Source organism: Rousettus aegyptiacus, unplaced genomic scaffold (genome assembly GCF_014176215.1).
Source record: "Rousettus aegyptiacus isolate mRouAeg1 unplaced genomic scaffold, mRouAeg1.p scaffold_m13_p_4, whole genome shotgun sequence".
Lineage (NCBI taxonomy): Eukaryota > Metazoa > Chordata > Mammalia > Chiroptera > Pteropodidae > Rousettus > Rousettus aegyptiacus.
Window position 1 is genome coordinate 135,810,314 of NW_023416307.1, and position 11,896 is coordinate 135,822,209.

General features: G+C 36.5%; 1 protein-coding gene across 1 annotated transcript in view; it reads left to right on the plus strand.

Annotated features, from left to right (window-relative positions):
- Positions 1 to 11,267, plus strand: part of KAT2B (lysine acetyltransferase 2B) — an 87,096-nt gene extending 75,829 nt beyond the window's left edge. The window contains exons 14-18 of the mRNA XM_016120107.2: positions 3,502 to 3,616; positions 5,174 to 5,210; positions 5,448 to 5,511; positions 5,609 to 5,693; positions 9,204 to 11,267. Of these exons, the coding sequence (XP_015975593.2) occupies positions 3,502 to 3,616; positions 5,174 to 5,210; positions 5,448 to 5,511; positions 5,609 to 5,693; positions 9,204 to 9,397 (495 nt within the window). The 3' untranslated portion in view covers positions 9,398 to 11,267. The remainder of the gene's footprint in view (positions 1 to 3,501; positions 3,617 to 5,173; positions 5,211 to 5,447; positions 5,512 to 5,608; positions 5,694 to 9,203) is intronic.
- The last annotated feature ends 629 nt before the right edge of the window (positions 11,268 to 11,896 follow it).

The window sequence follows — 11,896 nt, forward strand, 5'->3', positions numbered from 1 at the left end:
TGATCCACTCATTGGAATTTCGATTATTCGTCATACTAAATAGACATTTATCTTAGTGTGTATTATTCTCTCCTTTTACATTGCAAGTTCTGAAGGCTTACACTTCAAGGTATTAACCGATTGGTTATCTAATATCGGAGTGAAGTCTTTTATGCATATGAACTAAAAGAGAAGCAGTAAAAGGAACGGTTGATAGATTTGACTACATAGCAATTTTACATTTCTCTAAGACAGGAAAAAAACCCATAAAAAGAACATAATTGGGGAGTGCACAGAGGCTGTTTAACAAATGAATGAACTTTGTGTTAAGCCCACGATCACATCCTTGCCTCCCTGGTTCGTTGCAGTTCAAAAACTGGGAGTTTGCAGCTGTGGCATCCCACATCTACTTTGTACTTCTGTTATTCACTCTAGTGCACTTTTGTTTTTAGAAGTAACTTCTCGAAGTTCTGTCTTAATCATATCTTTGTTTTCTGGTTTCTACTAATGCCCCTTAATCTCAGTTCTCAGTTATTTATCAGACATCACTGGTATAACAGACACAACTTACACAGTGTCTGGTGCATAGTAGGTCTCTGTAATTATTTCCCTTTTACTTAAAGTGGCTCAGATTTGTCCTTATGGTTCAGAGGGAAGTGGGAAAAAGGCATTTTTTTGTTTGTTTTAAGTTAGAAAATAAAAACAACCTTTATTGTTTTCTTGGTCAAAATGTCAGTCTAAGAGAGAATTCCAAATAGGGTACTTGGAGAGTTAATAAAAGCGCAGCAGGCTCCTCTCTCCATCTCTCTCTGAAGAGCTAGCTTTCTTCATTGTTCTCTTTGGGGCTTAATGAGCAGGTCTGAATTCAGCAGCTCTTTGTTCAGCATTAGAGGCTGCTGGCCAACTAAAGCCATCACTGTGCTGTCAGCTGCTCTTTCCTCATTCCTCCCCTCAGCAGCACCAATTCATCTCCACAATATAAGCTGAGGGCAGAATACCCCTGGCAGGCTCTGCAAATCGACATGGTCCTGATCTGTTGGCTCTTCCTCCATAAAGTGTAAAGCCATCAGCACAGAGTTGACAAAAACAGTCAACTTTTTAGAAGGCACATCTCCTTCCCCCTTCCTCTTTCTTCTCTTCTCTTGGATCTCTTTCCCCTCTCTGCTCACCTTCCTCTTTACCTCCAGCCTTCTCTAACACATTTAATGGATGATACAGGCTTGGAGCTGTAATTTAGATCTTTTAAAAGAGATATGACGTTACCGTAATAAAATATTTGGATCCATATGGTATCTTCTTCCAAAGAAGTCAAATAATTTTTACAAATATCATTTATTCCAACTCTGAAAACTCCCTTGAGGAGGGTAGAGATGAGTGGTGGTAGCAAACAAGCTCTAAATATATGGAGGATTTTCCTAGCCCCTAAAAGCATAAAGAGCAGAATAACTTGTAGTCATGGTTAGTGGAGATGGAGAGAGAAACCTAGTGCAGTGGCACAGGTGGCACAAAGAGCGGGGAGCTGAGTGGAGAACTTTGCGAGTGTTGATTCCAAGGGACAGGCAGGATCCACAGGGGCCCAGTGTCATCTGAGATGGCTTTGTGTGAGATGTGTTTTGAAATGGGAAGCCTGGTAAGGGGATCAGCATGAGCAAAGACTCAGAGTTCAAGTAGATTCATGGGCATGTGAATAACTAGGACCATAGGTGGGTGGGTAATGAAAGCCACTGTTTCAGAAAGTGTGAATAGACTATGAGCAGGTGGAATTGAGTGTATGTGTGTGTGCAGGCGTGTGCATATGTATGCGGGATGGGAGGGAGGGATAATTCTTAAATCTTAATCTACAAGGGACTCGGTTTGGAGGAGCCAAAGTCAGGGCGAGGCAAAGCAATGAGATTTTTTAAAAGAAGTGTTAAGACTTGGTAACATACTAAAGATGGGAGAGCCTTCCCAAATTTTTTGTTTGGAAAAACTAAAACTGACAGCAATGGAAAGAGAGATGGATTTGAGGAGGGAAAGATGACAACATGGTGGAAAGTGAAGGCATTTTCTAAGAAGGTGAAGAACTTGGAAGAGAAATGTCTTCTTTTTCCAAAGTGGTCCTTGGAGGCACAGGGAGGTTAGGACGCCTCCCACTGCAGTTAGCAGTCACTCACCAGGAGCCCACCCACCTTCAGGGTGCTATTGTGAGGGGTATAGAAGCCACTTGATAAGTCATCACATTGCAAAGTCCTTTGGTAAAGGGAAAAAAATGTTTCAAATTATATTTGAAATTATATTTTCTAAAGGCATTTATTTAAAAGATTGCCATTAGGCAGTTGGTACTTACAAATAAGTGAAGGGAGAGCATTCATCTTGATTGTCCTTTCCAGAGGGACAGCCACTAGCCACATGTGGCTACTGAAGACTTGATCTGTGGTTAATCTGAATTGGAGAAACACTTTGATTTTGAAGACTTAGTATGAATAAAAAAAAAAAAACTATATCTCAACTTTTTCTTTCGATTATATGCTGTAATGAAAATATTTTGAATATATTAGATTAAATAAAAATAATGTTAAAATCAATTTCATTTATTTTTATTTTTTAAAAAAATGTGGCTACTGGAAAATTTTATATTACATGAGTGGTTTGCATTATAAACCTATAAACTAGGTTTATAGGAATGTACTTTGACTAGTCCCATTCATTTTATGAAATTTTTCATTTAATTGGTAGGATAATGAATTCATGGTGCATCATTTACCAGTGCTAAGTTTGAGGTCAAGCAGTTAGGAACTAGAATTTTTTTGTTTTCTTTTGTGAATTCAATGAACAACTGCTACTGTTCCCCCCCCCCCTCCAAATTCAGTCATGATATGGTTAATTTCTGGATGGTGATTTTTTTTTTTAGTCTTTTTTTCTTTTTTAAAGGGAAAACTGCACTGTTTTGGAAATAATTACCTCAGTACATTAGGAATTATTTTACAAAACAAACACCCCTCAAAATTCCCACACATCATGGTTGTGGTGCCTTGACGAACAATTCTTAGAGCTGCTTTTTGGGTGCAAACAGCATAGGTAGTAGAGGCCAAAGCCTTGAAAAGTTTGAACTGCAAGGTCATCCTCTCGACTTTTCTGCTCCTTCACTCAGAAGGGAACACAGTTCCTAGTCATGGGATGTGAAGAGGTTCTGATGCTTGTCTGGGTAGCAGGTGCTCAGCTGCTTTACTGTAGCTCTGGCAGAGGCTCCTCAAAGAAGCAGGGCAAAATCCTTGGCTCTTATGCTAAAGAGGACAATGGGCCCTTGGAGCAGTGTTTTCTGTCAATATCAGCCAGGTGATCAAAGAAGGTTGTGTGAGTCACACTAAACGGGCATGGTGTAATAGAATGTTTTCATGTCTTACTTGTTTAATAGAATTCACCCTTTTCTCCCTTCTTGTTTCCAAAAGGTTTTATTTTGTTAGGAAAACAACTCCTTACATTGACGTAAGCTGTAGCCACAGACTTCTGTCACTGAACACATGTTTTTCCTGTGTTTTACAGATCATTAAAAAGCTGATAGAAAGAAAACAAGCTCAGATTCGAAAAGTCTACCCTGGACTTTCGTGTTTTAAAGATGGAGTTCGACAGATTCCAATAGAAAGCATTCCTGGAATTAGTATGTATAGATCTTCTTTTAAATCAAAAATCTTTTGGTAGTGCTGTCAGACGTGTTCGAAATAATTATCAGAGTACAGTACTTTGAAAAGCTCATTGCCTAGCCCATCTCCATTCATGGTATTTCTAGTCTTTTAAGAAGGCAGAAAATGCTTTTCTTTTATGTCTTTTTCCTACTTCCCAAAGCAAACAAATGAAAGAGAGCTTAGATGACCCCCCTTTGTAGCTGTTATTAGCCATCATTTTATGAGAGCCTACTATTTATAGCACAATGCTAGGTACTACCCACATGTGGCCTTGAAAGTAGGGGAAATCTACTTTTACAAACGGAAATTGAGTGTCAGAATGGTTAAGTCCTTTAACCTTCCTGGACAGTCCTTTAACTTACTTGGCCAGTAACTGTCAGAAATAGAAGCAGCCCAATTCAGGTCTCCAAACATCTTGCCGTCACACCATGTCTCATTGCCATCATGGTTTCAACCTGCATAAATCTGTGTGTGGCTAAATTAGTTTTCCCAGACTTCTAAAACATATGATTGGAAATCACATAATTTGTTTCAAGTTCCCCCATTTCACAGTAGTTTTCCCAAGGGCTCTTATCTATAAACATGTTAGCAGCGAGTTGTATTGAGTTAAAACATACTAGACAGCATTGTGTAGATCAGAAGCTATTGAATATTGCCACTTTTCATTTGGTTCAGGTCCAGGATCTTCTGGTATATTGAAGACTTAAAAAGCAAAACAAAATCAAACAAACTAAAATCCTCCAGGAAAAAAAGACATTGTTTCTTCATTATATGTTTCACATATGTTTCTTCATAATCAAATCTACTTCTGTAACAGATCTTGCTTCCTTTTCACTGCCAGACCCAGACCTTTTACTTTCCCATATTATCCCTGTTAATGGCATAATACCCACCATATCACTGGATGCCAGTTTGGGCCAGGCATTCTTCAGTGAGATATCATCATCTAACTTTTAGAGTTCTGTTCTATAGATTGATGAACTGAGAAACAAAAGGTTCAGTAACTTATCTAGGGTAAGTTAGCTTTTCAGGAGAGAGCCAGAAATCAATCCAGCTCTGTTGGACTCCAGGCTATGTTTTCTTTTTGCTGTACTAAACTATCTTGCATTAGAAGCAGGGTCTTTGCCAAATAAAATAGAGACCAGGACAGAGTTTGTTCTAACCAAGAATAACAGCTTAATTCTTTCCAGTGGTGATTGGCAAAAAAAAAAAAAAAAAAAAAAAATGTTGCTTTGAGTTTAAAAAAAAACATGTGCCCACCATACTGGACATATTTATTTTTTGTGCTTCCCTTTGAAAAGTTGGAGTTCCTTTAAAAAACACTAACATGTAGAGCACTGTTGTCGGTCTTGGAAATGTTTTGTAGTGTTACTTGTATGAGGAGGTGACTGACTACAGTTAATTTCAGTTTCTTCCCAGAAATAGACTTATCAAGGCATGGCTGTAATTTATTGCATTTTTGATAAGTATTAACTGTTATTCTCTTGACCAAAAGCAGTTCTCATTTAGTGTTTAATTTCATTGACATATAGGAGAGACAGGCTGGAAACCGAGTGGAAAAGAGAAAAGGTAAGTATGATGGGTGAGAAGATGCTAATGGAAGTAATTTATCCCCCTCCCAGCAACTTGAAAAAAAAAAATGGGCAGTAGTCACCAGTATAACAGTCGTTGGGTTTCAATTTTCATTAAAAAATTCTAGGATAATTCTAGTTTTAGTTTTTATAAAACTGAGTTGAATAAGAAGCAACTCACAGAAGGGTAAGAAATTAATTGTCACCCCTTGTTGTTCACTCTTTTCCCTTCAAGTAAAGAGCCCAAAGACCCTGATCAGCTTTACAGCACCCTCAAGAGCATCCTCCAGCAGGTGAAGGTGGGTATTTTTTTTCATTCACCTGATGCAGTATTTTGAAATGATTTACCACGTGGAATTTCCATATTTGATACCTTACTTTTTTTCTTTACCCAAGAGCCATCAAAGCGCTTGGCCCTTCATGGAACCTGTGAAGAGAACAGAAGCTCCAGGATATTATGAAGTTATAAGGTTCCCCATGGGTAATGCCATTAATATTTTCTAAGTTTAGATTTTGGATGGTGGTGTGGGGGACAAATGATTGCTGAGGTCGGTTTATACTCTTCTGTAGTAGGATACGGTGTGTATGATGAGTGGTGGGATTCCATGTACCCATGGAGGACACTGATGTCAGAGCAGGATCACAAAGGAAAAGTGGGTGGCTATATTCGTGAGAGAGAGTCTGCAACTTGTCTTTGGGAACCCACACACCAGCAACATTAGCTGCAGGAAGCCCAGGCAGAGATTGCAGATAGCGCTAGATATGAAAGCTGGCTGTTTGGACATAACCTTGCTTATATTCTACCTGTTGGGTTGCAAATGGAAAAATGTCAGGTTATCCTCTTGATTTATTTCTTATCTGATCATTTTTGACGGTAATAGAAAATAAGTTAGATGAAGTTGCTTGACTGCTGTACTTTCAGAAGGAGAAATCGTAGTTAATGCAGTTCTTGATTTTTCATGCCCTTGGATACTATTAGTGTCGCTGCTTATATTCCTATTTTAAGCTTTGTCCCACATCCAAAACCAAACCAACAAAGAAAAAAATGCCTTTAGAAATGTAGACTTGTGGAGTTTGCTGCTGTGCCTACACTGTGCTAAAATGAATGATTAATTGAATCAATTGAGAATGTCCAAATTAAACTAATTTACAGATGACAGACTAGCTAAAATGTTTCCTTTTCAGTGGATTGTGTGGCCATTTTCTTGAAGAGAGCCTGTGTTTTCTGTCTCTTTTCTACTTGTCATGTATTCCTGGTGCTAAAAAAGGATTAAAATGTAAAAGAAAGGATGAGGAGGATCCATTCGCTCCCTGATAATGGAGTTATTTGTAGATATTTCCTGTGGTATTCGTTTTCACATGAATATTTTATACAGTTGTGGTAATGATTTCAGTCGTCTATATTCCTTAAAGCGGTTGTACATCCACATGCTTTTCTTTCCCTTTTTTCTCTGCCTTGCTTCTGCATATTTCAGTACATGAAAACCAAAATGAGGGTTGACAGAGTCCAGAGTTCTGAATGGAAAGATAATTTGGGAATCAATATTTTCCATGTTGTAAAAAATATGTTAAAACCCTGAGGTCCATTCCAAACTAACTGACCTTTGCATCCTCATCTCCTGGACCATCTCGGCTGCTTTTGTGAAACCCTCATGGAAAGTTGTGTATGTTTGGGGAGAGCGATTGTCGTTCTGCTCCTGTCTGTGTGCATTCTGAAGACCTGCAGTGGGAAGTCTAGCAGATCTTGTCACAGCCTGCCTTCTGGACGTTTTATGCTTGGTCTAGTCTGAGAAGGGCGTGAGCCTCTCCAGCTGGATACCACTCGTGTGTATAACCAAATGCCCACGAGGGGAAAATTGACCACACTGAGTAAGGCCAGTGGTGGGCTGAGGTATGTGCTGGACACAGTTAATTAAAACAGTAAATGGTGCTCTTTTGTGGAGCAATAATAATTTTGTTGGAATGCCTTTGTGTACTGGGAGAAATATTGAAATGACCATCTTGCCCCTAACATGGTCATGTTTTTAAGGACAGGACTAACAAACCAGTAACTTTACTTTTCCTCATTACTTTCTTGGCTTTTTCCAAAAACATTTCTTCTCTTTACCTTGTGTCCTAAAAAACTCTTTTCTTTCATACGAATGATAATCTAACCTGTGTCATTTAGGTAATATTGTCTGAGTAGTCTGGCCCATGCATGTCTTCTTACCTACACATGGATTGCTAGGTGCTCCCGAATTCCCAAGTTGGGAAGAGGTGAAAATAGAGTGATCTAACGGTGTCTTCATATTTGGTATCACTGATGTTTACATCTTTTTTAACCTTTGCCATTTGGTCAACAAAGACTCAAAGGAGGCTAGAGGAAACAAGATGTTATCTATCATTTTAGAAAGGAAATCTCGAAAAGAAATATGCAGAATTGATTGTAATTAATCAGAAAGGTCCAAACACTTCTATGATTCTTGTTTTGTTTCTGCTACATTTTAGGCTCTCTTCATTGCTTCTTACCCTATTCCTTCCAAAAAATAGTTTGAAAAGCTTTTGGGTAAACTTCTTTGTGTCGTTTGATTTTTGTACCCCCTCATTTTTCTTTTTTGGGCATAACGTCTCTTTGTTCCAAAACATTATAAACATGATATATCGTAAGTGGTAAGAGTTTAGGTAGAAGGAACGTAAACTTCTAATTAAACTTATAGAGGCACAATGTCATTGCTCTTTGTTCATAAAATGAGAGGACATCTTCATCTGTTCAGCCACACTTGAGCAAGACATTTAGTGGGGGTACTTGCTGAGCCTTTTGTGTATCTTAACAACTTTCAAACTATTTCAGTTAGAGAAGAAAGAAAATTGAAAGGTGAACTCACAGATGTAATGGTATACCTATAACTGAGATGGACTTTTAGTCAAAGGAAGGAGGCAAAAGGAGATATTTTACCATTTTTTCTTTGGTGGTTTGTGGTAGATTAGGATTTTGATACAAATGAAGTTCTCCCCATTTTGGGATGTTGCACATAAATTTACTTTCTTATTAAATGATAATTCCAGTGTATTTAGTTATAAATTTATTTCCCTCTGGAAAATTTGATAATGTAGTGGGAGTTTGCATTATTGATATTCAGAAGTATTTCTTAAATGATTTTGATTTAGTTTTCTATGTACAGTTAATATAATTAATTACAGAATCAGACTTAGAGACAACTAGGGACCTGAAAGTTAAAGTTAATAAGTAGATGTTAGCATCTTCTAATTTGAATGGAATTCTTTAAATCAGTCCTGAGCCTGAGGATTAAAGGAGCTCCATTGTGTTACAAATGTAGATGAAGCACTGTCTTCATTGGTAAAAATACAGTTGAAAGCAACTAGATGTATTGGGAAAAATATTCTTTTTACGATAGTCTTGCAAGGCATATTTGCTTCAGGAAATAGATTATTAACTTAAGTATGTCATTCTTATGTCATTAATAGAGCATAAAACTAAATTCTTTGAACCATTTTACCTGCAAGGTCACTTAGTGTAGTTTTAGATGTATTTATGATCAGTTTCTCTGCAACACCAAAATAGCTGTAACTTTAGTGAAACAAACTTGGTTTGATTATTTTCAGAAATGTTCCACATGTTCTGCTCCATGTAGATAGAGCCTCTTCTCTGTTAATCCTGAATGAATAGCTAACAGTACTTAGTTCATCATACTTATCGCTGCTAATCCACTTAGCTTCTTGTGCTGAATAGGGGATTGGGCCATGTGACTAATACTGGTCCTCTCAATGTTAAAATGCTGCGATGTTATGTAAGAAATCCTCACAAAAGAAAGAACATAAGATTTAAGAATCATGTTTTCCTTCATCATATGAATTTCTTAATACCAAGGCCTCGAGGTGGTAAAAAATGTAATTGAACAGATAACATAGATTTCTTCTCCAGTCTCACTTTTGTCATCTAGTGTGTAAAAAGAGTCAAAGATTGCTAATATTTTTTTTTTTTCCTGTGCAGATCTGAAAACCATGAGTGAACGCCTCAAGAATAGGTACTACGTGTCTAAGAAGTTATTCATGGCAGACTTACAGCGAGTCTTTACCAATTGCAAAGAGTACAACCCCCCTGAGAGTGAATACTACAAATGTGCCAATATCCTGGAGAAATTCTTCTTCAGTAAAATTAAGGAAGCTGGATTAATTGACAAGTGACCCCCCCCACTCCCCCCTTCATCAAGCAGTGTGCCTCAAGCAAGGTGGTTTAGTTTTACAAAGAATTGGACATAATGTGTTAAAGATACTTGTAAATGTAATAATTAGCACTTTTGAAACACAAACAGAAAACCTCTTAGCTTTTCAAATATGTATTTAAATTGAAGTCATAGAACATTTTTTATTTTATGAGATAGATTTTAATCTATTTACTACTATTAATGTAAATTTTCTATGGCATGTCTATTAGCTGAATCCTCAATAATAGATGATCAGGGGTTTCCTCAAAACCTGTATGTGAGGAAATTGCACATAGTACCAAGATTTGGAGGAAATCCAGAAAATTTCAGACCGTGAATGTTTCCATTTTTTTCTAATGGAATGTGAGAGTTTATTTTTATTTTTTTCTGAAGGACTTTAAGGAAGGGATACATGATAAAAAGCCTGTAAAAGGTGAAACAGGTGATGTTTGAAGTCTCATTGTAGACTTTTTATATATATTTTTTAGAAACACTCATCTAGATGAGGTGCTTTGAGCAGTTCTGAAAAATGCAGTTCCAGAAAAGCAACTGCTTTGATTCCTAAGGAAGAAATTCTAAATAATGCAAACTTTTTTTTTTTATAAGCATCTGGGTTTTTGATAACTCTGTCTACCTACAACAAACTTGTGAGTGCATAACCACTATTTTAATAATTATTTTCTCTACACAAACGTGTAATACTATATTTGACTTTGCTTATGCAGGCCATAAGTTCCAAAAGGTAATTTCCTTGGCCACAAAGGCATAAATTTGAAAACACTTGAAATTAAATCAATATGCTTTAAAAGAAGTATATTCTATATATGTATCAGACATCATGGATCCTTTTTCTAATAAATAAGGATTTTTTTTTTCCTTTTCTGTGATACAAATCACCCCACCGATAATGTATATATGGACATTTTTCCTTTTGCATCTCCAGATTATGTATATTCATTGTCTAAGGTGAATTAAATTACCACCAAGATTTGCTATCAGTATTTTAACACCTACATTGGTTTTTAGACCCAGGGTAGTATCCCACTGAAAATCATCATACAACCTTATTAACTTGTCTTAGGATTCCAGCTTAGTGCTTGGATTTATTTCCTGATTAACACTACATAGAAAAGTGGGACGTCTGCCATCCCGACTCTGGGAGAACCAGCTAATATGAAATAAATGAAGGCCATCTTGATGGTCTTGACACTAATTTTTATGATACAAATTTATAAACTGATTTTTTTTGTAAAGGACTAGCTTTTAAAAGTATATTTAACTTGATGTTTTCTATCGGCATAAATGAATTAAGATGATCATTTGTCATTAAAAACAGTTGCCAGAGATAATCTGCATGAAGGAAAAAAATCTGCAAATGGCCATGAAGTTGGAAATATTGTTTTTAATATGTAAGAGATATTCAGAATGCTCACGCTGAAAAATGCCTCAACTTTTTTAAGTATACGAAACCACCTCGAGTGGCATCTAGATTTCTAATGAAGAATGATGATACAGTTTGGATTATGTATCTTGGACTGGTTTTGAACAGTGCTTTGTACTAAATCTGCCGAAGCATCTGTCCAACTTGGTATCCTGTGAAAGTTTGTTATTTTCTGGGTAGACATTCTTATAGAGTATTGTCTTTAAAATCAGATTGTCTCTTCTATATTGAAAGCATTTTTATGTTTTCTAATTTAAAAATTAATATTTTCTTATAGATATTGTGCAATAAAGCCGAAGTAGGATGTGTGGTTTTGCAAACGCTTTAACAGCCGAAATTTTACATTTGTAAAATTAATATATTGTACTGGTACAAAATAGTTTTAAATTATATTTTAAAAAGCTCTCAATTTGGTAGTGTGTTTTCTTTTTTTAGCAGATTGATTTTAAGGGAAGGTGTATGATCTGGTTGATGAACATTGATTTTATCCTCACCTCGTAGTTCTTAAGCATTTTGTTGAAGATGTTTAAAATTGCAAGATGTTTCATAAAAATCTTCAGCCCAGCAGTGAGAGATTTTCAAGAAGAGACACTTACTATATCTGCATCTCTTGAGCTGTCCATTGCATCTTGCCCACTGTCACTCATTAAAGGAAAAAAAAAAAAATCCAGCTAAAAAAGTGTTACTGGTTTAGGAATTAAAAGGTTTTTTTTTTCCAGTTTTCCTACTTTGCATCTGTGAAATAGATGAACGAGCAGACAGATGAAGATACAGCTGATATTTAGGTATCTCTCATAGGAGCTTTTAGTGTTCCTCAAAATGCTGACTGTAGGAAAGAATACTATATTCTATTGGGGTGTGAGAGAACCCACCAAAGAGAACCCCTCTTAATTCTTGAATTTTGAACCAACTGAGAAATCAATAAGGCATGTATGATGGTCAAAACACCTTTATTAATAATAATATAGATGTTGGAAAATGTGGCTTATATATCTGTAGAAGGTGTGCTTTCTAATAGTGAACCCTAAAATGTGATTG